General features: G+C 61.7%; 1 protein-coding gene across 2 annotated transcripts in view; it reads right to left on the reverse strand.

Moving 5' to 3' along the window:
• ARHGAP23 (Rho GTPase activating protein 23) overlaps window positions 1-25,142 on the reverse strand; it is a 71,073-nt gene that overhangs the window by 16,413 nt on the left and 29,518 nt on the right. For both annotated transcript variants that reach the window (XM_062175696.1, XM_062175697.1), the window contains 13 exons: window positions 23,480-24,647; window positions 21,484-21,639; window positions 21,217-21,328; window positions 20,994-21,051; window positions 19,790-19,933; window positions 14,341-14,658; window positions 13,196-13,257; window positions 12,849-12,979; window positions 11,286-11,407; window positions 10,894-11,049; window positions 7,370-7,448; window positions 619-692; window positions 378-467 (listed from right to left, as the gene is read on the reverse strand). In XM_062175696.1, coding sequence (XP_062031680.1) covers window positions 378-467; window positions 619-692; window positions 7,370-7,448; window positions 10,894-11,049; window positions 11,286-11,407; window positions 12,849-12,979; window positions 13,196-13,257; window positions 14,341-14,658; window positions 19,790-19,933; window positions 20,994-21,051; window positions 21,217-21,328; window positions 21,484-21,639; window positions 23,480-24,647 — 2,670 coding nt within the window. The remainder of the gene's footprint in view (window positions 1-377; window positions 468-618; window positions 693-7,369; window positions 7,449-10,893; window positions 11,050-11,285; window positions 11,408-12,848; window positions 12,980-13,195; window positions 13,258-14,340; window positions 14,659-19,789; window positions 19,934-20,993; window positions 21,052-21,216; window positions 21,329-21,483; window positions 21,640-23,479; window positions 24,648-25,142) is intronic.

Here is a 25,142-nt window from a genome sequence, read left to right on the forward strand (position 1 = left end):
CAACCTGCACACCTGTACAGGGCAGCCCCGAGCAGTCCCAAACTCCCCGTGCTAGCAGCGGGGATCCTGGAGTGGGAGACACGTGGGAGGTCCCCAGGACATTTTAAGAGCAGGAAAACCTATCGCTCCCCTCATTTTCCCCGCTGCAGACCCAGAAGACAGGAGTCTGATCCAGCAGGATGCGCCAGATCGGTCGCGGGACCGGGGCTCTCTGCCCTTGGATGCCCTCAGGGGAGGGCTGACGGGAGGGAAGCACCGGCCGCACTTAGGGGCTGGGCCGGGCAGAGGGCCTTGGGAGGGCGCTCAGAGAGCCCTGGGGAGGCCCTGGGGAGGCCTCTGCTGTCCTCCCCCAGACCCCATGCCCAAGCCCCAGGCACCTTGTTCTTCTCCGAGTGGTCAGCGATGGTCTTGAGATGGCCCACGAGGAACTTGAGCGTTTCATAGTAGTGTCCTGGGAGGTCCCGGATCTGGGGGTGGGGGGCAGAGAGCAGGGGCATGGACCAGGCCGTGGCAGCCTCTCCAGGCCCTGCCCCCCTGCCAAGCCTCCGGGAGGCTGGAGCCACCCTCTACCCTCCGTCCCCACCCAGCCTTCCCTTGAGTCAGCGGCCCCTCCCTCACCAGCTTCCGCAGCGTCTTCATCCGCTCCCTGGCGTCCTCGATGCGATTGGCCTCGATGAAGTCGTTGTATTTGTCTAGAGGGCAGGAAGAGTCCTTAGGGAGGCGGCGGGCAGCCCCTCCGGCGCTGGGGCGGGGGCTGCTTCTGCACTGAAGGCCCAGTGCTCTGTGCCCCTGCTGCTGCAGTCTGGGGTCCCCGTGGCCTAGCATGTGGTGGGACCACACCCACTGCGGCTGGACGAGGTGTGCACCTGCCCCGGGGCACCCAGGGCTGTGCACGTGGGACAGAGTCAGACCCGAGCTGCGCTGCACACTGCTCCCAGGTATGGGGTCCCCGCCCCAGGCTCTGGGACAAGGACACCAAGTCTAGCAGATCAGGAGGCAAGGGACCTGGGGGGGACCTCAGGATCCCCTCCTCTTGAGTCTCAGGGAAGTCCAGGGGCAGCTTCCAGAGAGGAACCTTGCAAGAGAAGCCGATTCGCAAGCTCGCGGATGAGGTCGCCAAGAACGCCTTGAGAAGGCAAGGGTTTGCCGGAAGGCGGCGAGCGTGGCAGGTGCACAGGGGAAGCAGAGCCAGTGAGGGCAGGACAAGGGAAGGGACAAGGTCAGCGCTGTCGTGGGCGGGGCTGTCAGGGAGTGGCCCTGGGACAGGCGCCTGTCACTCAGGGAAGGGCGGGGGACCCCACTGTTGCCGTCCCATTGGTGCACATGTTCAGCTGCTGCACGGAGCCAGGGAGGCACCGGGTGAGTAAGAAACATCTGTGCAACCCTCAGGCTGAGCGCGAGACGCAGAGTCTACTCCAGACACGGAGTCTACACCAGAGACCACTCCAGACACGGAGTCTACACCAGAGACCACTCCAGACACGGAGTCTACACCAGAGACCACTCCAGACAGAGTCTACTCCAGACACAGAGTCTACACCAGACACAGAGTCTACTCCAGAGACCACTCCAGACACGGAGTCTACACCAGAGACCACTCCAGACACGGTCTACTCCAGAGACCACTCCAGACACGGAGTCTACTCCAGACACGGAGTCTACTCCAGACAGAGTCTACTCCAGACACAGAGTCTACTCCAGACACAGAGTCTACTCCAGACAGAGTCTACACCAGACACAGAGACCACTACAGACACGGAGTCTACTCCAGACAGAGTCTACTCCAGACACAGAGTCTACACCAGAGACCACTCCAGACACGGAGTCTACTCCAGAGACCACTCCAGACACGGAGTCTACTCCAGATACGGAGTCTACACCAGAGACCACTCCAGACACGGAGTCTACTCCAGACACGGAGTCTACACCAGACACGGAGTCTACTCCAGACAGAGTCTACTCCAGACACGGAGTCTACACCAGAGTCTACTCCAGACACGGAGTCTACTCCAGAGACCACTCCAGACACGGAGTCTACTCCAGACACGGAGTCTACTCCAGACAGAGTCTACTCCAGACACGGAGTCTAAACCAGAGACCACTCCAGCCACAGAGTCTACTTCCAGAGACCACTCCAGACACGGAGTCTACACCAGACACGGAGTCTACTCCAGACAGAGTCTACTCCAGACACGGAGTCTACACCAGAGTCTACTCCAGACACAGAGTCTACACCAGAGACCACTCCAGACACGGAGTCTACTCCAGACACGGAGTCTACACCAGAGACCACTCCAGACACGGAGTCTACTCCAGACACAGAGTCTACACCAGACACGGAGTCTACTCCAGACACGGAGTCTACTCCAGACAGAGTCTACTCCAGAGACCACTCCAGACACGGAGTCTACTCCAGACACGGAGTCTACACCAGAGACCACTCCAGACAGAGTCTACTCCAGACACAGAGTCTACACCAGAGACCACTCCAGACACGGAGTCTACTCCAGACAGAGTCTACTCCAGAGACCACTCCAGACACGGAGTCTACTCCAGACACGGAGTCTACACCAGAGACCACTCCAGACACGGAGTCTACACCAGAGACCACTCCAGACAGAGTCTACTCCAGACACGGAGTCTACTCCAGACACGGAGTCTACACCAGAGACCACTCCAGACACGGAGTCTACACCAGAGACCACTCCAGACACGGAGTCTACTCCAGACACAGAGTCTACACCAGACACGGAGTCTACTCCAGAGACCACTCCAGACACGGAGTCTACACCAGACAGAGTCTACTCCAGACACGGAGTCTACACCAGAGACCACTCCAGACACGGAGTCTACACCAGAGACCACTCCAGACAGAGTCTACTCCAGACACAGAGTCTACTCCAGACACGGAGTCTACTCCAGACACGGAGTCTACACCAGAGACCACTCCAGACACGGAGTCTACACCAGACAGAGTCTACTCCAGACTGAGTCTACTCCAGATTTAGAATCTACTCCAGACACAGAGTCTACACCAGACTGAGTCTACTCCAGACACGGAGTCTACTCCATAATCTACTCCAGACAGAGTCTACTCCAGACACAGAATCTACTCCAGAAACAGAGTCTACTCCAGACACAAGTATACTCCAGAGATTATTCCAGTAAAAGATTCTACTCCAGATTGAGTCTATTCCAGACACAGAATCTACTCCTGTGGGGAGCTACCCCCACGTATAGCACTGTCATATGGAATTTTCCATACCTAGCCCTAACCTCGGGTTAAGGCGACCTGTTTACGCCAAGACTTGCCTGAGATATGCAGGTGTTCTAGACCTCTAACTGCGTAACAGGATGTTAATGATGTTATCGGTTGTTTGAATTTTATGTAACCTTTTGTTTGTTACGCTATGCTGACTCTGTGTAACCATCTTTGAGCTTGTGGGGCTGTGGGTATATATACTCGTTTCTTGCTGTGCTCGGGCCGGTGGTTGAAGAGCCTCTCAAGAAGGCAGCCTCCGGTCCCTTGTCGCCAAGCTCCCTACCTTGGCTTGAAGGCTTCAAGGCATTAAATGCTGATGAACGGACCGAGTACTGTGTCTTTGCTTAGTTTGTCGAGTGGCCGCCAACATACTCCAGACACAGGTCTACTCCAGAAACAAGTCTACTCCAGGAACAGGGTCTACTTCGACAGAGAGTCTACTCCAGACAGAGTCTACTCCTGACAAAATCTACTCCAGACAGAGTCTACTCCAGACACAGAATCTACTCCAGAAAGAGAGTCTACTCCAGACACAAGTATACTCCAGAGATTATTCCAGAAAAAGATTCTACTCCAGATCGAGTCTATTCCAGACACAGAGTCTATTCCAGACACAGAATCTACTCCAGACACAGAATCTACTCCAGACATACAGTCTACTCCAGACAGAGTCTACTCAGGCACAGAGTCTACTCCAGACACAGAGTCAGCTCCAAACACAGAGTCTACTCCAGAAACAGTCTACTCCATACAGAATCTACACCAGACAGAGAATACTCCAGAGTCTACTCCAGACACAGAGTCTACTCCAGACAGAGTCTACTCCAGACACAGAGTCTACTCCAGGAACAGTCTACTCCAGAAACAGTCTACTCCAGAGATTACTCCAGAGTCTACTCCAGAGACAGAATCTACTACAGACACAGAGTCTACTCCAGACAGAGTCTACAGAGACAGAGTCTACTCCAGACACAGAGTCAGCTCCAGACAGTCTACTTCAGACACAGAGTCTACTCCAGACACAGAGTCAGCTCCAGACACAGAGTCAGCTCCAGACAGAGTCTGCTCCAGACAGAGTCTGCTCCAGACACAGAGTCTACTCCAGAAACAGAGTCTACTCCATACAGAGTCTACTCCAGACAGAATCTACTCCAGACACAGAGTCTATTCCTGACAAAGAGTCTACCCCAGACACAGAGTCTACTCCAGAAATGTGGCCCGCTCTGTTGACATTCTAGAAACTGCCCTCAGCCTGGTAATCAAGACACCCATGTTATAGTCCAGCAAGCTGGACCTCCACCCAGCTCTCCTACGTGAGTGTCAGGGTCCAGGACCCCGACCATCTTCTGCTGCTTTCCCAGGCCTGGTTCGTACTGGGAAGTGAAAGGACTCATGGCAGACCAGAAGAGCCTGCAGCGCTCACGAGGCGTGCATCTGCGACACACCTGAAGCTCATCTCCATCGGATTCATAGAAGAGAAAACGGCCCAGCACAGAAAGAGGCAGGCACACAGGGCAGGCGCTGGGACAGAGTTTAAGACCCGTATCTAGTGCCTGGGTTGGAGTCCAAGCTTTGCTCTGGATTCCAGCTTCCTGCTAGTGCACATTCCAGGAGGCAGCAAGCAATGGCTCAAGTACCTGGGCCCCTGCCACCCGTGGGGAGGACCTGGATGGAGTTCATGGCTCCTGGCTTCAGCTTGGCCCACCCTGGCTATTGAAGGCATATGGGGACTGAACCAGCAGATGGAAAATCTCTGTCTATCTTCTCTCTCTCTCTCTCCCTCTTCCTTTCAAATAAGTAAAAATACATTTAAAAAGCCAAAGAAAATGGGTATATAGTATGATTAAGCAATTACAGAGAAAACAGAAATATGGATAAAAATCAGGGACAGAAACGTGATCTCCTGCCACTGTCCCCTCTTTGGGTGGCCACGACGTCCAGAGCTGACACAGCCAGGAGGAGACGAGCCCTCTCCAGGCTGGGCTGTGGCTGTGAACTCGGCCTCCTTCCCATGGCGGCCTGGCGCCAGCTTTCACAGAGGACGGTGCTGGTGTGGGGCGCAGCGGGTTAAGCCACTTCCTGCAGCGCCTGCATCCCATCCCGAAGCAGCGGTTCAAGTCCCAGCTGCTCCACTTCCGATACAGCTCTCTGCTATGGCCTGAGAAGGCAGTGGAAGATGGCCTACGTCCTTGGGCCCCTGCACCCAAGTGGGAGACCCAGAAGGAGCTCTGTGCTCCTGGCTTTGGCCTGGCCCAGCCATCTGGGAAGTCTCTCTCTCTGTCATCCTGCCTTTCAAATAAATTTTCAAAGTCCAATTTTAAAAAAGACCGTCTTGGCCAGCGCCATGGCTTAACAGGCTAATCCTCCGCCTTGCGGCGCCGGCACACCGGGTTCTAGTCCGGGTCGGGGTGCCGGATTCTCTCCCAGTTGCCCCTCTTCCAGGCCAGCTCTCTGCTATGGCCTGGGAGTGCAGTGGAGGATGGCCCAAGTGCTTGGGCCCTGCACCCCATGGGAGACCAGGAGAAGTACCTGGCTCCTGCCATCGGATCAGCGTGGTGTGCCGGCCGCAGCGCGCCTACCGCGGCGGCCATTGGAGGGTGAACCAACGGCAAAAAGGAAGACCTTTCTCTCTGTCTCCCTCTACTGTCCACTCTGCCTGTCAAAAAATAAAATAAAATAAAAAGACCGTCTGGGGCTGGCGCTGTGGTGTAGCTGGTAAAGCCCGCCACCTGCAGTGCCAGCATCCCATATGGGCAACAGTTCGAGTCCCAGCTGCTCTACTTCTGATCCAGCTCTCTGCAATGGCCTGGGAAAGCAGTAGAAGATGGCCCAAGTGCTTGGGCCCCTGTACCCGCATGGAAGACCCTGAAGAAGCTCCTGGCTCCTGGCTTTGGATTGGCACAGCTCTGACCGTTGCGGCCAATTGGGGAGTGAACCATCAGATGGAAGACCTCTCCTCCCTCTCTCTCTGCCTCTCCTCTCTCTGTGTAACTCTGACTTTCAAATAAATAAATAAATCTTTAAAATAAAAAACAAAGAGGCCTGAGTGTGGGCCCACTGAATGTGGTAGCGGAATGAGCAGAACGGCCTCCAAGGCCTCATGTTTATAAAAAAAGGCCGTCCAGCAGGCCGCCAGCCCACGGCAGGGGTGAGGCCCCGGGCGGGGACGGGGCCTGTGATCACTGACACGTGACAGCCCCGTGGCAAGTACAGAAATCCCAGTCTCCGGGCCGGGAACGGGCAGCCACGGCGGTGGGATCTCTGCCGACCCCTGCAAGCCTCGAAGTGGCAACCTTGCTTCTGGGGACAGCAAGGCCCGTGCCGGCTCCCGACAGCGGACTGCGCACTCTGCCCAGTTTTGTGCCGGAAGCCTTCTGCCGGGGCCTTCCCATCAGCCATGATGGCAGTGCTTATGCCACGATCAGGGCTGTGCCCCCCCCACCCCCGCCAGATGTTAAGCGGCCAGCAGCCATCTACACCCGGGGGGCCGGTGGGGGTCTTCCCCGCGGTCACAGGAGGGCCAGGAAGCAGGTGGCCAAGAGCCGCCTGGGCAGAACCCGGCTCTGTGGCTGCCAACCCTAAGCCTCGGTCTCCCCATCTGGGCACAGGGAATGCAGAGAAAGCCACAGAGGCCACCCTGGAGGAGGGGCAGAGGGAGGACAGGGACCTTCACCATTTCCTTCATTCACACAGGCACGTGCTTCAGGGTGTCTGTTTGCTTTTCTGAGAGGCAAAGAGAGAGAGAGAGACTCCATCTGCTGGTTCATTCCCCAGTGCCAGCGACAGCCAGGGCTGAGCCAAGGCCAAAGCCAGGAGCTGAGAGCACCAACCACGTCTCTTCCAGGGTGGAGGGGACCCAAGGACCCGAGCCATCACTGCCACTTCCCTGGGCTGCACCCGCAGGAAGCTGGAGTCAGGAGCCAGAGCTGGGAACCAAATCCAGGCCCCGGATGTGGGAGGGGGTGTCGTAATCACTAGGCTGAACACCCGCCCCTGTGTTTCATTTGTAATCAAAAGGTAAAGCCAACCACCCAAAAGCAACACCGCAAGCAATGGAGTGGGCAGCGTGCGGCCGAGACCCCCGCCCCGCCCCCACCCCCTACTCACCATCAGTGAACAGAGGCTCGGGCAACTTCCGGAAGAAGGACTTGAGCAGGCTGCTGATCACATTGAGGTCCTGCCAGCGCTGGGGATGGGACAGAGGCGTCAGGCCCAGGGGCATCCTCTCTGCCCACAGAGGGGTCTCTGGGCTGGGGCCTTGCTCCTCGGGCGCTGGCAGCAGAACCCTGTGCTCAGTTAAGGTCCCGCCCCCACCAACCCCCAGGATTCACAGAAAGTTCAGGTCAAGCACTGTGGGCACAGAAGGGAGCAAGGGCCACCCCCAGGGGCTGCCCACAGTCTGCCATTCGGTTCCGCAGGCGCCAGCCTCTGTCTGCCCGTGCGCCAGCCTCAGCGCCTGCCCACCAGTGCACCCAATCAGCAAAGAGCCACTGGCTGCCCTCCCCTTAACCCCAAAGTCTAAGGACCCCCGGCACGGCAGGGGTTCCCTGACTCGGGCCCTGTGCACCTGCTGGTCCCCACCTAGAATCCTCCTTTAAGTCCTGCCTGACCATCGCGGCTGAAGCAGCTCCACCTCCGCGGCCCGAGCCCAGCTTGTCTGTTTTATGTTCTGTTTCCTTCACGTCCACACCCGGTCTCTCTTATTCCCACTGAGTTCCCCTCAGCCAGCTGGGCCAGCCAGCCTGCCATCTGCAGAAAGCAGTTATTTATTTATTTATTTCAAAGGCAGAGTTACAGAGAAATAAAAAGAGACCCAGAGAGGGAGAGGTCTTCCATCTGATGGCTCACTGCCCAAATGGCCGCAACAGCCAGCACTGGGGCAGGAGCCTAGAACTCCATCTGGCTGGTGCCGCGGCTCACTAGGCTAATCCTCCGCCTGTGGCGCCGGCACACCGGGGTTCTAGTCCCGGTCAGGGCGCCGGATTCTGTCCCGGTTGCCCCTCTTCCAGGCCAGCTCTCTGCTGTGGCCCGGGAAGGCAGTGGAGGATGGCCCAAGTCCTTGGGCCCTGCACCCACATGGGAGACCAGGAGAGGCACCTGGCTCCTGGTTTCAGATGAGTGTGGTGCGCCAGCTGTAGCGGCGGCCATTGCGGGGTGAACCAACGGAAAAAGGAAGACCTTTCTCTCTGTCTCTCTCTCTCACTGTCCACTCTGCCTGTCAAAAAAAAAAAAAAAAAAAGAGCTCCATCCGGATCTCCCATGTGAGTGGCAGGGGCCCAGGCACCCAGACCATCCTCTGCTGCTTTCCCCGGTGCATCAGGAGGGAGCTGGATCGGAACCAGCACTGGCACTCGGGTGGGATGCCAACGTCACAGGCAGGGCCTTCACCCACTGTGCCACGGCGCCATCCCTGGCTACGTGGGGGTGGTTTCGGCCGGGGAGGACATCTGGCCACATTTGGAGCTCCTCTGGTGTTCACGGCTGGGGGTTGCCACTCGCATGCAGTGGGCAGAGGCCAGGGATGCTGCTACACTTTCTCCAGTGCAAGACAACGCCCAACAGCAAAGAGCTATTCTGCCCAAAACGTCAACCGTGCAGAAGTGCAGGACCCTGGTCTGAAAGGTGGTTGCTGGAGGCACGCGTGCTGCAGCGGCTGAAGCTGGCTGGGACCCTGCATCCCATAGGGGAGCGCCTGGCTCCGGGCCCGGCGGCTCTGCTTCTGACCCCACACTCCTGCAGGCGCACACCCTGGGAGGCAGGAGATGGTGGCTCAAGTGTTTGAGCTCCTGCCAGCCGTGTGGGAGACCTGGATAGGGCTCTTGGCTCCTGGCTTCATCCTGCTCCAGCCCTGGCTGTTGCCAGCATTTGGGGAGTGAACCAGCAGATGGAAGATCTTTTTCTATGTCTCTCTATGTGTGTATCTATATGTATATGTATATGTACATTTTTTTTCTTTCTCTATGTTGCTCTGCCTTGCAAATAAATAAATTTTTGTGGGGCCGGTGCTGTGGCGTAAAAGGTTAAGCCTCCGCCTGCAGTTCCAGCATCCTGTATGGTCCCCGGTTTGAGTCCTGGCTGCTCTACTTCCAGCTCCCTGCTAATGTTGCTGGGAAAGCAGCAGAAGATGGCCCAAGTGCTTGGGTCCCTGCACCCACGTGGAAGACCCGGAAGATGCTCCTGGTTCCTGGATTCTCCCTGGTCCAGCCCTGGCCGTTGCAGCCCTTTGGGGGAGTGAACCAGTGGATGGAAGATATTTCTCTGTCTCTTACAGTCTTTCTCTGTATCTCTACCTTTTAAATACTTAAATAAATAAATCTTTTAAAAAATTTGTAAAAAAGAAAACTGAGCCAGTTATTGCTCCTTCTGTCCACTAGGTGGCACTGTCACCCCGCACGGCCACAAAGCCGGGCACAGCCACTTGGCTGGGAACCGCCCAGAAAGCAATAGAAGATCCTTCACAGTGACACAGCCTGGCAACACACACACACACTCCTTGCTAACGTCCATCACCCCCACCGCAGGCCACAGGGTGGTGCTAGGACACAGGGGCCGCCCAGTGCACATGGTGCGCTCCTCCTAGGGCCGGGCCCTGGCCAGCAGCCCCTCGGCTCTGGTCCCTCTCCCCCGGCTAAGGTCAAACAGATGCACTTTGAAGCATCCACTGCCCGCAGTGCTCACTCCATCACTTCCTGACCCCCAGGGGTGGGCTCTCATCTCCCAGTCGCTCCCTGGGGCCCCTGACCCATCCACCTCCGCCAGCCCCACCTCCCCTCCTCCTGTCCACTCCAGGTCCAGACCTGGGTCTCCTGCAGCTCACCCTCTCCCCCAAAGAGCTGCTTTCCCGGCCACCTCACCTCCCAGCCCAGCTTGACCCCACACCCATCTCCAGGCCGCCCTCAGCCCGGGGACGGACTGCTCCATCCCCCAAGCAGGTGGGCCTCCGTTGCGCCCAGCCCAACAGGCCGCTGCCGGACTGTCCCCTCTTCAGCGCCCTCGCCCCAGTCTGTGGCGGGAGCAGAGACCACCAGCACCCAACTCGATGCCAGCCTCGCCTTCCGTCCTTCCCCAGGGCAATGCGGCCTTTCCCGAGGCCCTGCCGAGGCCTCCCTGGTTCCTCGCAGTCGGGCAGAAGCCAGGCTGCTCTTGCTCCAACCCTTGCCTCGTCCACGCCTCCCCAGCGCCAGGACCATCGCGGGCTGCCTACTGTCCATCGGCTCAAGGCCGGCGGCTTCAGGGGGGCCAGCCAAGGCCTGGGTGTGGGGAGTGACCCAGCGGGTGGGGCCATTCTCTCTCTCTGCCTCTCAAAGCAGTCATCAAGAGTAAAACGCACACACAAGTGACCCAGTGCCCTGGTCCTGCTCTGCTCTCCTCCCCGGCCCGACAGCTGCTCCACGCACGGTGCTCGGCGTGGCGGCTGTTTGCCCCTTCCTGCCACGATTCCACCCACGGGACCAGGGCCCGGGCCTCTCGCTGCTACAGCCCTAGCTCCTAAATCACAGCCAGGCAAGGGGAGGGACCCGCTGTGAAAAGCCCTTGGCGCCCGGCACATGGCCAGGGCAGGATGTGGCACAATGACCTTGACCCAACAGACCGCAGGGCTCCCCGCCCCCGGGGCCCCCAGGCGCGCCCACCTCGTCCTGCAGGTTGATGTCGCCGGGCCCGCGGTTGAGCTGCTCCTGCAGGCTGGACACCACTGCGTTGTTGCCGGGCACCCGGTAAATGCCGGTGGACTCCAGCCCTCGCGCCTCCACGATGCGACAGCACGCGGCCACGATCAGGGGCACGCGCTGGGGACACAGGCAGGGCCGGGGGTCAGAGAGGCAGAGGCCCAGCTGGGGCAGCTCAAGGACCCCATGGGAGGGCAGGAGTCCCTCGCTGCCTCCAGACAGCACCAAGGACTGGCAGGGACTTTAGCTCGTAGCTCCCTGCCCCGGGCACCGGCGCCAGGCGGGGAGCTGGTGCCAAGGCCTGTGCAGCCCTGAGCCCCTGTGCCCTGGGCTCCCCTGGCCTGCCCGGGACCCACCTGGTTCTCCGTGGCCGGCTGGCACTCCTCCAGCCGGACCCCAAACGCCCGCGGGGCTGCCTTCTTGTTCTTCTTGATGATGTTGATGCCCCAGGGGGTCTTGGGGGCGGCGGCATTGTCATCTGGGGTGGGGGAGGCAGAGTCAGGCAGAGCTGGCACCCAGGACACCGCACGCACAGTCACTCACACAGGGCCTCCCTGCGAGGGTGGCGGGAAACCACTTCCGGCCAGAAGGCGCGCACCCTGCAGGAGACCTCAGTGCCACCGATGGGCTTCCGTGTGCCCTCGAGAACTGAAACTACCAGGGCCACCACCAGGGCGCCCGCATCCCACATCAGAGCGCTGGGTTGAGTCCAAGCTGCTCCGTTTCCGATCCAGCTCCCTGCTGACACGCCTGGGAAAGCAGTGGAAGACGGCCCAAGTCCCTGCACCCACGTGGGAGACGTGGAAGAAGCTCCTGGCTCCTGGCTTTGGCCTGGCCCAGCCCTGGCCCTTGCAGCTATCTGGGAAGTGAACCAGTGGACAGAAGATTTCTCTCTCTCTTTGTAACTCTTTTTTTTTTTTTTTAATATTTATTTTATTTATTTGAAAGACAAGAGTTAGAGAGAGAGATAGAAACAGAGAGAGGTCTTCCATCCGCTGGTTCACTCCCCAGATGGCCACAATGGCCAGAGCTGAGCCGATCTGAAGCCAGGAGCCAGGAGCTTCCTTCAGGTCTTCCATGTGGGTACAGGGGCCCAAGGACTTGGGCCATCTTCTACTGCTTTCCCAGGCCACAGCAGAGAGCTGGATCGGAAGAGGAGCAGCCGGGACTAGAACCGGCACCCATATGGGATGCCAGTGCTTCAGGCCAGGGCTTTAACCCACTGTGCCACAGTGCCGGCCCCTGTAACTCTGACTTTCAAATAAAATAAATAAATCTTTAAAAAGAAAAAAGGAAATAGAGGGGCTGGCACCATGCCATAGCGGGTCAAGCCGCCGCCTGTGGTGCCTGCATCCCATATGGGCACTGGTTGGAGTCCCAGCTGCTCCACTTCCAATCCAGTTCCCTGCTAATGTGCCTAGGAAAGCAGTGGAGGATGGCCCAAGTGCGTGGGTCCCTGCACCCGCGTGGGAGATCTGGATGAAGCCCCTGGCTCCTGGCTTCAATGTGCACCAGCCCCAGCTGTTGCAGCCATCTGGGGAGTAAACCAGGGGAGAGATGATCTCTCGCTCTCTGTGTGTGTTTCTCCTGTTCTCTGTCACTCTGCCTTTCAAATAAATAAACAAATTAAAAAATGCTAAAATTATGCAGTGGGAGCCATAGACTCAGATACAACCAAAGGAAGAAATCTCTAACAGCCAAAAGTGTGTGAAGATGTCAAAGGCTGCCTCCGAGGGTGTGGGCCTTCCGCCCATAAAGGGACACCAGCAGAGACCAGAAGCCTCCCAGGCAGGGTGCTGGCTCACAGGCCCTCACAGATGCACACGCGCACACACACACACCCTCCCCTCTCCACGCAGACCCACAGGACAGAGCCCCCAGCCCCTAGCCCCCAGCCCCGTCCCTGGGTGCCTTCCTACCCTTGCCTGCTGCAGGCAGCTCCTGGGTCCTGAGGCCGCGGGCAGCACTCTGTTTGAGGAACTCAGACTTGAGGCCCCCCAGGCCCCGAGAGCCTTTAGGGGAGGAATCAGCTTTGGGCCCAGAACTATGGCTGCGTAGAAAAAGGAAGAAGGAGGGGTCTTCATCTGGGGTGGCACAGCAGGCCCCCCGTCCTGGCCTCCTGCCCCCTGGGACCGCCCCTTCATCCAAGCCGAGCCCTCCTGGGCTGCAGGGGAGTGCAGAGGCTCCACACCCGGCCCCCACGTGCAGGGACACCGGAGCCACCTCTGCTACCACCCAGGGGACCGCTCCCGGGGCCGGGCCTCACCTCACTTTGCGGTACTCATTAAGCTTCTTGCTGATCAGAGCTTGGTTGGCACAGCCGGGGTCCTGGGCAGCAGAGAGGAGACAGCAGCCACATTAGTGCCCACTGCCCGGCCTCGTCCTGGCCTCACCACCCCCCCAAACCTGCTCAGGGCAGGGCACAGACCCTGGGTCGGGAAAGGCCAGGGCTGGACCCCGTGTGACCCTGGGTAAGCCATCGAGCCTCTCTGAGCCTCTGAACCCTCAGCAACAGGCACGTGGAGCTAGCAGGTTGAGGCGCACTCATCACACACATGGCGCGCAACAGTCCCCGCAGGAGCAGCGGCTGCTGTGACAAAGGGAGCGCAGGGCCTCCCTGACCACGCCCTGCCGGGGACAGCCCCGCCACACTCCCGACTGCAGTCAGGAGACGCTGTCCAGACGGTCAGCGAGAGGTCACGTCTTCCGCAACAGGGATGGGCTGTGGCCGGGAGCTGAGCACAAGCGCCCGGCTCCCACGGCCAGAGCAGGTGCCCGTCTGGCCCGGCGCCCAAGCCCAAGCCCCTTCTAATTTGGCGCAGGTGTGCCAGGGCACCTTTGTGTGGGAGTGCACGGGGTCCGAGTGGAGAGAACCCCGCCCAGGCCCCTGGAGGGGCTCTGGCTGTCCAAGACGGGATGCTATTTTTCAAAAATTTCCCCAAATTCCCGCCAATGCCCTTGGCTCATCCCCTAACCGTCTGCTGCCAGAGGCCAAGCCGCTTGGCCTCCCCTCAAGGTCACTGTGCTCAACCCCCTGCAGAGGGGCCAGCCTCATGCAGTTCTGGTGCAGGGCACCCGGGCCTGTAACACAGCGAGTGGGGACATCCCGGCCTGCGCCTGCTGGGAGCTGCACTGGCCTGCAGCTGACCTGGCTGCACCGGAGCCCGCCCAAGGCAGGGCTCCAACAACAGTGGCAATTACTGTCGTTACTGCAGCCACTCCTGGGACTGCCAGGCGCTCGGTGCGTTTTCCTTGTACCAAAACCCACGAGTGCGGGTGCAAGGGGCACTCCTGTGTGCTCCACTTTCTAGAGGAGAGGGTGAGGCTCAGAGAGGTCGCCCGAGGTCACGGTGGCCGCAGGGTAGCCCTGGCCTGCCCCCGGGGCCCGGCTGGGGCGAGCACGGGCCTCACCTCGCCCTCGGCCCTGCTGTTCTCCCGGATCGCTCTGATCCAGCCCAGCATGTCATCCCGGTCCTCAGCCTGAAAGAGATATTCACAGAAGTCAGCGGTGGTCAGCCGGAACACGTGCCTCCTCTTGGTCTCGCTGTAGGAGATGTCCACCAGGCAGGAGCCGATGCAGACGGGCGCCGCCTCGTCCTCACCTGCGCCGGCCGCCGCAGCCCCCGCCGCCGCCGGCCCGGGCTCCCGCCGCTCCTTGCTCAGCGAGAGCGAGCGCGCCCGCAGCGCGGCGTACACCCGCTTCCACTGGCGCAGGCCGCTGCCCGCTTTCTGCAGGGAGACACGGGTGGGGGGGGAGAGACGGGGAGCGGTGAGAGCTGGGCCTGCCTGCCCGCCCAGAGCCAGAGGCACGGGAAGCAGCAGGCAGCAGCCAGCAGTGAGGACAGACCCCAGCCCACTGCCTGCCAGGGCCTCCCTGTTCCACCTGCACCTGCACCTGCGTCTGACTCCCTGGCAGCCCCCACCTGCCTGTGCACCCCAGCCCATCTCCTCCAAGTAGCCATCATCACCCCTCGGGGCTCAATGATGCCCCAGGGCACTGCAGGAGACCCCGGGAGGCCTGGGCTCCCTTCCCAGCAGGACCCATCCTAAATCAAATGCTCAACAGCCATGCTACTGCGGCCCTCTCAGGTGAGCGGCGTCCCCAGCGCTGGGGAGCCACCTCTCACTGGACCCCGATCAGCACGCTGTGCCTGGGGGCGGCTCTCACGGCCTCCCCGGCCCGCCATGTGGCCAATCCAGCAGCCACCTCTCTGCCAGTGCCTTTGTTTCTTTTTAAAGATTTATTTATTTATTTGAGAGGCAGAGTCACAAAGAGAGAGAAAAAGAGAGGTCTTCCATCCACTGGTGCACTCCCCAGATGGCTGCCAAGACTGGGGCTGGGCCAGGCTGAAGCCAGAAGCCAGGAGCTTCCTCTGGGTCTTTCATGTGGGTGCTGGATCTCAAGGACTTGGGCCATTCTCTACTGTCTTCCCAGGCCATTAGCAGGGAGCCGGATCAGAAGTGGAGCAGCCGGGACTTGAACTGATGCCCATATGGGATGCTAGCGCTGTAGGCTACAGCTTTAACCCGTTGAGCCACAGCACCAGCCCCTTCTGCCCATGTCTTAACCATCCTTCCTGGTTCTCCTCCTAACTGGGCTGGCCCCTTCTTTGTCTCCTCCTCTGCACCCCATCCCCCACGGGGCAAGCCGGCCTGCAGCGACACTTGTCTAGAGCCCTGGGGTGGAGGTGCCATGGCATCCGCAGGTAGAAGTGGGAGCTCTGCTAAGACCCCACAGCTCCCCCCAGTAGAATCCCCCAGCCCTGAAGGTCAACACAGCTAAGATTGGGAGGAGGGGGAGGAGTTTCAGAGCTTGGCCCCAGTCCCTCCTCTCCCTGCAGCCACCCTCAGGGGCGTAGTCCACGGCCCCTGGCTTTAAACCCAGCCCTCCATCGCTGTGCACAACCCTGGCCCTCCCGGGCCGGCTCCACCTCTCCCTCCACCTGCCGCTCTCAGGGGCTTTACAGGCCACTGCCACTGCGCCACTCACCATCCAATCTGCTCCCTGCCCCCACCGCCATCTTCCCCAGCTCAGTCCATCCGCTCCGTTGCCCAGAAACCCGAGAGAGGTCCTTAATTCCTCCTTTTTTGTTGCTCTTGACATCCAACGCATCAACCACCACTGTCCTGCTTCCAAAACATTCCACCTCTTGGGGTGGGCATTTGGCCTCGCAGGTAAGATGCCCGTGTCTCGTATCGCAGGGCCTGGGTTCGGTTCCTGGCTCTGGCTCCTGACTCCAGCTTCCTCTTAGTGCAGACCCTGGGAGGCAGCAGTGATGGTGCACGTGCCTGGGTTCCTGCCCTGGCCACTGTGGGTGTCCGGGAAGTAAACCGGTGGACCGGTGAATCTTCTCTGCCCCTCTGCCTCCGAAATAAGTGACTTGAAAAACTTGGGCTGGCGCCGTGGCTCAACAGGCTAATCCTCCGCCTTGCGGCGCTGGCACACCGGGTTCTAGTCCTGGTTGGGGTGCCGGATTCTATCCCGGTTGCCCCTCTTCCAGGCCAGCTCTCTGCTATGGCCCAGGAAGGCAGTGGAGGATGGCCCAAGTCCTTGGGCCCTGCACCCCATGGGAGACCAGGAGAAGCACCTGGCTCCTGGCTTCGGATCAGCACGATGCGCCGGCCACAGCGGCCATTGGAGGGTGAACCAACGGCAAAAAGGAAGACCTTTCTCTCTGTCTCTCTCTCTCACTATCCACTCTGCCTGTCAAAAAAAAAAAAAAGAAAAAGAAAAACTGTCCCTGTCTCCATCTTTCCCGCCACTTCCTTGTCCGCACCACAACACCTCCAGCCAGGACAGGGCATAGCCGGCCCCGTCTCCACTCTCCTGTGCCATCTGCTTAGACGGGGGCAATGTCAGCTCCCTGGTGCAGAACCCCCTAAGGGGCCTGCGGCCCTTGCACTCCAACCTGAAGCCTCAGTGGTCTGGCTCAGGCTCGTCTCCCCCCTCCTTTCTCGCGAGCCCAAGCCACGCCTCCTGAGCTGTCAGCTCTGCAGGTGCGGTTCGTTCCCCTGGAGCCCCTCCTCTCCACCACCGTCTTGCCCTGTCACCTCCTCTGATCAGTGTTTTATTCCCCCTAAAGGCAGCTCTGCCTCCCTCCAGACCGGACGGTGACCCTCTCCTTGTTCATTCGCCAGTGTTTGCGGGGCAGGGAGCTGGGCCGCCCTCACCTGCATGTCCCAGGGCCGAGCGCCGTGCTCACCGGCTTTACTGAATATATGCGTTAAAGGTCCTCGCAGCGGCCTGGAGCCAGCGGCTCCACCTCCCACCCGATCCCAGGCTCCTTCCCACTGCTGCAGACCTACCCACTATACCCCCGGCACAAGCCTCTGCCTGCACAGCAAACCAGAGGCGGAAGCAGGGTGGCAGGCGGGGCGAGCACAGCCACGTGTGGTCTCCCACTGCGTGGACCCCGTGTGTGCACCCTGGCCACCATCACAGAACTGCCAGACAGGGACAAGGATGCTCAGAATGAGGGACAGAAGGGACCTCTGGGGAGGCTCGTAGTGTTAGGAATAGGAGGGGTCAAGGGCAGCCCCTGGACTAACCCAGCTGGACAGGGCCAAGCCAAGCCCCTCCCCACACCAGTGTCCCCTACTGGTCAACTGGGCCCTCAAGGCCACATATGGGCTCTGTGGCTACAGGCACGCGCCCCCCTACAGCTACCCCTCCCCTGTGGGTAATCAGGGTCCTCGGAAGAGACTGGGGGCTGGGGCGGAGGGGTGGGAGGCTGGGACCCCTGGAGCATACACCCACAGGTCCGAACTGACTCGGTCCTGGCCCCCACTCCCAAGGGCACGAGTGACCTCGGGTGCCAGCCAGCAAGTGGATGGAAGCCCCTGTCCTCCAGACCCGGTTAGTGAGCAGGAAGGGGCCCCCCAGGGCTGGGGACGGGCCACCTGGCAGGAGGCGTGCGCAGCTGCTACAGGACCATCCAGTCACACGTGGCCCCCGCCTGGCCCACACAGCGGGCCCTACCCTGCTGGCTCCCTGCCTTCCCGCTGGCTCTCCTGTGGTCTCCACAGCCAGCGTCACCTCCTCCTCAAGGCCCAGCTGGGTCCCTGGCCTTCTCCCTCGTGCTCCTGTACCCGAGGCCACCAGTGCCCACCTGAGTCTCCCCAGTCCCCTCAGAGCCGCTGTCCCCAGGACACCTGCTCTCAGGGCCCTGGACGTCACATGACCCCAATGCAACCCCCCAGCTTCTTCTCCCCAGACCTGCTCCTGGAGTGCCCCTGACTGGGGGGTAGAGTCGGGGTCTCACCACCCACGACCTTTCCCACAGCCCAAGCCAGGAACCAGGAACCCTGCAGCCTGCTCCTGCCTCTTCCTCTTCCTCACCTCCCGGTGCACCTCCCAGGCATCAGCAAGCCTAGGCTGGCCGTGCCCTGGGATCTCTCTCCTCAATTGTCCCCTGCCCCCGGCCCACACGGCCACCTCGGTCAGGCCCCCTTCGCTCACCTGGCCAGCGGTGGTGGCACTGTGTCCTCCTAACCGCTCCTCCCCTCCCTACCCCATCTTGCTCGTAGATTCGCACTCGTGTCTCAGGCCTCTGGACACCTCCCCTGCAGCCCCCCACCCACCCCAACGACCCATGCTAAGGTCTCTAAACTCCCGCACATCCCAAGTCTGTGCCCTTGGAGCTATCACGTGACACGCGTGCAAACCCAGCAGGGCGGGGCTGGGCCGGCTCCCTCACCACCACCTCCCCAGAACCCAGGAGAGACGAACGGACCACAGGCGACGAGTGCTGCCCAGGCCACGTGCCTCGCCGTCCTCTGCTTGGGGCAGGCAACCCTGGGCCCAGCTCACAGCTCGGAAAAGTGAGGCTCGCCGAACCGGAGGGAGTGTCCATAGCCAGAGGCTCAATCTGCGGCCACAGGGGCCCGGGGGGTCGGGGGCAACTCAGGCCCCAGGGGCCCGACCTGTGCCATCCAGTCAGGTGCAGACGAGGCAAGGTGCAGGTTACAGACAAATACCGCGCCACGTTATGCAAGGGACTCGAGCGTCGCCGGTCTGGGTACGTGTGGGGGGCCCGGGGCCGCCCCCCGCCGCGGGTGCCTAGGGCTGCCTCTGAGCAGCTGGCAGGAGCGCAGCTGCCAAACGCCAGGCCCTGGGGGAAGCCTTCATTGAGATCATGGCCTCCACTCCCCGGGATTATCACGAGCTCCCTTCGCGGGCAAAGACGCCGAGTCAGAGGGAGGCCAGGCGCGCAGACGCTACAGCCGCCGGCCACTCAGCGACCCAGGGGCCGGCAGCAGGCTGCTGCTCTCTGCCCTCTCCCCTGGCCCATGGGGCTGCAGGTCTCTACCCCGGGACACCCCCCTGCCCCTCCTTGTCCAACCCTGCCCCGCCCCCAGCACAGTCCACGCCTCTCATCTGCATCTCGGTGGGGGCTCCTAGCTGGCCATCTCGCCTCCAGTGAGGCCTCTCTAATTCACCCCCAGGACGCCAAGGCGGAGATGACAAAGCTGCAACCCTCCTGGGGCCCGGGGCCTTCGGTGCCCTCAGGATAAAGACTCAGCCCTCGGCCGGCCTCTGCCTCTGCCTCCTTGGGCCTCAGAGTCTCTGACGAGCACCCTGTCCTTGCTCCTCCTTTTTGTTGAGCCCCAGTGACCATTTTTGGGGTGATCGTCATTCTGGGATGGCTTTGTCAGACCTGGACGCACGACTTGATCAGATCCGTCCTCGGCAAAGCCCACCGCCATGGTAGGAGGCCTGCGGTTCTCCCTGGGGAGCTGGTGCTCGCCGCTAGCCTCTGTCCCTCAGGCTGCAGCCTGTCCTCTCTGGTCCGGGGCTGCGGGGGCCGGGTAGGAGCAGCTGGACAGCTGAGCCGGAGCCCCACGCCTCCGCACGTCTTACCTTGCCCTTCTTGGTGAGGATCTGCTTATAATACAACCAGCCCTCTCTCCTGATGTCGCTGAAGTTGGCATCCGAGAGGTCAGAGGTTGAAGGTCGCTTGGAAGGGGCCTCAGCATCTTCGGAGGTGCCCCAGCTATCCAAGGACTGTAGGGAGACAGCAGAGGGCAGTTTAGGGCGGCTCCCGCAGTACCAGCACTTCAGGAGCCCCATGGGCCGCTGGCAGCCACCGGGGCCCGGCCGACGTCCGTGCTGCGCTCCGCTGTGCTGTGTGACCGCATGGGTGCCACTTGCCCTCTCTGGCCCCTTGTGTGGAGATCACGAGATGTGTGCAAAGCAGAAGCCGGAAAGGAGGAAAGGCCACGAGCTGCCAGCAGGCCCTGGCCTCCCCACGCTGGAAGAGCCAATCGGAACCTCTTTTAACTTTACAGCGTTAGAGGAATCAAGGAAGCGGAGGAAACGGCTGTGTCACCCAGGAGTTAAACAAGCAGCGCAAGCGGGAACATCAACAAGGGCTGAGCTGTGGGAGCCGCAGCCTGGCCACGAGCAGTCAGAGGAAGTGACAGTGTCAACAGGACTCCCGCGAGGGGGCCCTGGCAAGTGTCAGGCAGAGTTAAGTAAGCGGAGGAAGTGATAAAGGAGGAGGCAGGTGGCCACACCGGCCAGGTGTCAAGCCCAGCCAGGCGTCTGGAAGTGGGCGGTGCAGACCTGACCCCGTCTCCTGGGTCTGAGGCTGCACACTCCAGGCTCTCCATCTGTGCGCCCTGTGTGCCCCCTCCCACACACCTCCATCCCCCAAGGCCCCATGCAGGCATGGTTGGTGCTCGGGACCCAGCAGGGAGCTCCACGCGTGGAACCCTGCGCTCAGGTTTCTATTCTATCTGGGGGCCAGGGCCACCGCAGAGCAGGGAGGGAGGGGGCCGGTGGGGGCAGAGGCCGCCATGCCAGGGGCGGGGCCTAAGAACCCTGGAGGAAGTGGGAAGGTGAGCCTGGCACGCATGGCGGGGAGGACCCAGAAAGGGACATCCCAGAAGGCGACGGCAAGTGGTGGGAGGCCCACGGGCTCCGGACGTGAAGACAGCGCCCACGTGCGGGTGGGGGTCACACCGCTGACACAGCCAGGGGAGTGGGTCTCGGGTCACAGGTATCCCGGGCCTGTGCCCCTCATCGAGGCGGGGGCCTGCGCAGGCGCACACGGGCTGCTCACCCCGTCAGTGAAGAAACTCCGCAGCATCCGCAGGCTGGGGACCCGGTTGGGCAGGCGCCTGGGGAGCAAGATGGGAGGGTGAGGAGGGTGGGGGACCCACCAAGGGCTCGCCTGCCACCGTCCAAGCCCTAGGGGCCACAGCGCCCCAGGGCCAAGGTCCCCGCCACAGCCCAGGCTAGGAGGGCTGTGGCCGTCGACCACCCCCGTCCGGAGCAGCCCTCACCGCAGCACCCGGCCCTCATCTCGGAAGGTGTTGAGCCCATCGTCGCAGGACTTGGAGCGCTCCGTGGTGATGGCCAGCAGGTAGGAGGAGCGGCGGCCGGCCTTGATGCTGCCTGCAAAGGCACCCATGGCGGGGCCCAGGGTCAGTGGGGAAGCGGGTCGGGGTCTCCCCAGAGCCCTCCCCTCCTGAGGACAAGCAGGTGACTCTGCAGGGGCCTCAGAGGGGGCAGGAAGCAGTGGGAGGGGCCAGGGCGGGGGGAGCACTTACTGCAGTCCTGGGAGTAATGGCGGCCGAGGGCAAAGGTGAAGGTCGGGGAGGACGGGCTGGTGCCCAGGACGGGGGCAGAGTTCATGGCACTGGAGACCACAGCGGAGGCAGGGACGTGCTTGGCTTGGAGGTCGATGCTGGGGCTGGTGGGCTCATCTGCAGCAGGGGAGGGAGGGAGGGGTGAAGAGGGCAGACAGCCAGATCCGCCTGACCCCAGTGCCTGCGCCCAGTGACCCCCTCCACGGTGATGCTGGCATCACCCTCCCTGCCAAGGGAGACCGGCCCCACAGACTGTGGCCATGCACCTCCCCCTCAGCAGAGACACAGCCTCCCCTGTGACCCCCAGGGCACCGGGAGCGGGGCTAAGCCGCCTTGCTTAGAGCAGGCTCCTGAGAGCACAGCCAACACTCCTCCATCAGACCGGGAGTTTCTCGGCACAGGGACTGTCTCCTCCATCAGACTGGGAGCTACTGAGGGCAGGAACTGTGAGCTCCCCCTCTCCATCAGACCAGAGCTTTTCAGGGCAGGGACTGTCTCCTCCATCAGACTGAGAGCTACTGTGAACCCCATCAGACCAGAAGCTACTGAGGACAGGGACTGTGTCTCCTCCATCAGACTGGGAGCTACTGAGGACAGGGACTGTGTCTCCTCCATCAGACTGGGAGCTACTGAGGGCAGGGACCGTGTCTCCTCCATCAGACTGGGAGCTACTGAGGGCAGGGACTGTGTCTCCTCCATCAGACTTCTCCATCACGGAGAAGTAATGGGTCCTGGCTACTGAGGGCCGGGACCGTGAGACCCCCTCCTCCCATCAGACTGGAAGTTTTTCAGGGCAGGGACTGTGTCTCCTCCATCAGACTGGTAGCCTCTCAGAACAGGGACTGTCTCCTCCACCAGACTGGGAGCTACTGAGGGCTGGGACTGTGAGACACCCCCCCACACACACCTTCAGACTGGAAGGGCAGGGACTATGTCTCTTCCATCAGACTGAGAGCTCCTGAGAACAGGGACTGTCTCCCCTATCAGACTGGGAACCCCGGAGGGTAATGGTCTCCTGCATTCGTTGGGGGCTCCCTGAAGCAGGGGCTGCACCCCCATCAGAGCGCCCAGAGGGCCCAGCCTCCCTGTGGCTCCACTCTGACTGAAGGTTGGTGGGGAGCCCGCGGCCTCGTCTACCCAGGGCCTCTTCTCCTCACTCCTCAGGCTGCCCTGGCATGAGCTCGGCTCCAGGTACAACACTGGGCGCTGGTCTGGCCTCCCGGGGCCATCTGTCTGCACCCTGGTCTTCCTCCTGGGCCCCGAGACCCAGCCGAGCCAGCTGCCTGCCCGCGCCTCACATCACCGCGTCCCAGACCTGCCCGCCCTTCCTGCCCCTCCTCGTTCCCAACATGGGGTGAGCACCCCTCGCGCGCCCTCATCTAACACCTACTCTTAGGGCAAGCCTTCATCAGGCCCCTCTGCTCCCGGGATAAATCCCAAACCCCTGGATAAGACCCTGGGCCGCGGGAGGGCCTCCCCGCTCCCACCTCAGGCTCTCTGCTGTTCCAGCCCCCCCCCCCCCATCATTCCCCAGACTTGTCCTCCTCGGAGCCTCAGCCAGCTGTCCTTGCTCCAAGGTTCTCTCTGGCCACCACACCCTGGGCCACGCGACAGAGCCCTTCTCAAACCCCGAGCCTTGCCTGTGTGGCCGGCTCAGCCCTGAGTGGCCCCCACTCCCCAGCAGAGCATGGGGGCCAGCACCGGGCCAGACACAAGTGCTTGTTGGAGGCATGGGCGGTGGACAGAAGGAACAAAGAGTGAAAGATACAAAGGGAGAATGGAGGAGAGGAGAGGGGAAAGACTGTGAGTGGATGGTGGTAGCCCGAGAGAAAGGGTGATGAAGGATGGGAGGCAAAACAGATCAACGGGCGGACGGATGGATGCACGGAGGAACCAGACCCCATCAGCACCCAGCTGGCAGACAGGGGGGTAGGGGACAGTGGGCACCACCACTCACCGATGAAGGGGATGGAAGCCAGAGAGTCCTCGGTTGTGGCCAGAGGGGCCACCTTCCTGCCCAGGCGTGGCCCTCGCCCACTGGGCTCCGGCTCCGGGGCCTCGTCGCCAATCCCGAGGTTCGCCTGTCTCGCGGGGGTCAGCTGGACCTTGCGGCCCGTCGGGGGCTTCTGCCTCAGGACCACCTCGTCACGGTGGTCCTCAGCGGGAGGCTCCAGGGCCCGGGGGCTGGGTTCCGGCCTGACGACCCTGGCTGCTGGTTCAGAGGCCTCTGGCGGAAATGGTGCAGGGGTCTGGGCCAAGCTGAAGGAGGGCAGCCCCCCAAAGGGCGAGTCCCGGAAGGAGAGTGCGTGCAAGAGGCCAGTCCGTCGCTGGAAGGAGGGGCTGTAGCTCCGGTACCCGATGTACCCGACGTCGTCCAGGCCCTGCAGGCCGGGGAGGGGCGCGGCCTGGGGCCCTGGCAGGTCCCGGGACGGGCAAGCAGAGGTGCGGGCAGCTGGGCGCTGGGAAGCCCAGCCACAGCGCTCAAGACGGGGCGAAACCAGGGCCCCTGGCCCCAGTGCCTCAGCGGAGCGAGTGGCCCTGCCCAGGTAGTCGTCTGAGCGCGCCCGGTGCCAGCCCTCCTGGCCCAGCTGGCTCAAGGCATCCTGGGAGGTGGAGCAGGGCCATGGGCGGTGGGCAGTCACGTCCTCCAAGCGGTCCTGTGAGGCGCTGCGAGCCCGGGGCGGCATGGCCGGGCACCATCTCTCCCCCGCCCTGCGGGGTACTTGGTTCGACAGCCAGTGTGACAAGGCCTGCTGGCACTGCCGCCTGCTGGGGGGCACCCGGCTGCCAGGCTCCGGGAAGGCACGCGGCGTCCGGGATTCCGAGGGCAGGTTGGGGAAGGCACCAGGGCTGGGGCGGGGCTGGCTCATCCCCAGGCAGGAGTTGTCCAGGTGGGCACGGGCGGCGGCCGGGACGCGGGGCCCCGGGTCACTCCAGGCAGCAGGACTCCGGGAGTCGTTGGGCAGTGCTGAGACGGGCTCAGGCACCATAGTGGCCCAGGCGGAGACCCGGGCTGGCGGAGCGTAGCTCTTGCGGGGGTAGCAGACGGGGGGCGGCTCTGGGATGCTGCGGGCCTCTCCGGTATATGGCTGGTTCCCCTTCAGGTAGGCGTCCTGGGAGTAGGCCTGCCGGAGACACAGGCAGGTGAGCGGTAGCGGACAGGCCCCAGGGCAGGAGGGCGAGCCCCCCAGCAGAGCAGCAAAGGCAGAGGTCAGAGCGGGGCAGGCCTAGGTGGAGGGCGGGCCAGGGCGCAGAGTGAGGGAGGACACAGGCCAGGGGCCTTCGAGAGACGCAAGCTCCGGGATGCTGGATGACTGTGAATGGGAGCCGCCTCCGGCCACACTCAATCTCCCATCTGTTTTCGGGGGTGCTCTCCCAGCTCCCCAATCACGTCCACAACCCCTTGGCAGGGGGCTGGAAAACCCCAACAGAGACTGGCCAAGGTGGCAGACAACAGAGAAGAAAGGGGCTAAGGGGTGTGTCCAGGGTGGGGTGGGCGGAGGCCGGGCAGCTGGGCAGCCTGGCCCCCGAGCCAGCAGCCTGAGGAGGAACTTCTCTCCCTCCCCTGCTCCCCACGGCCGGGACGGAGGAGGGGCCAGCCCGGCCCAGGGGCCTTGGGC

This window comes from Lepus europaeus, chromosome 18 (genome assembly GCF_033115175.1).
Source record: "Lepus europaeus isolate LE1 chromosome 18, mLepTim1.pri, whole genome shotgun sequence".
Taxonomy (NCBI): Eukaryota; Metazoa; Chordata; class Mammalia; order Lagomorpha; family Leporidae; genus Lepus; species Lepus europaeus.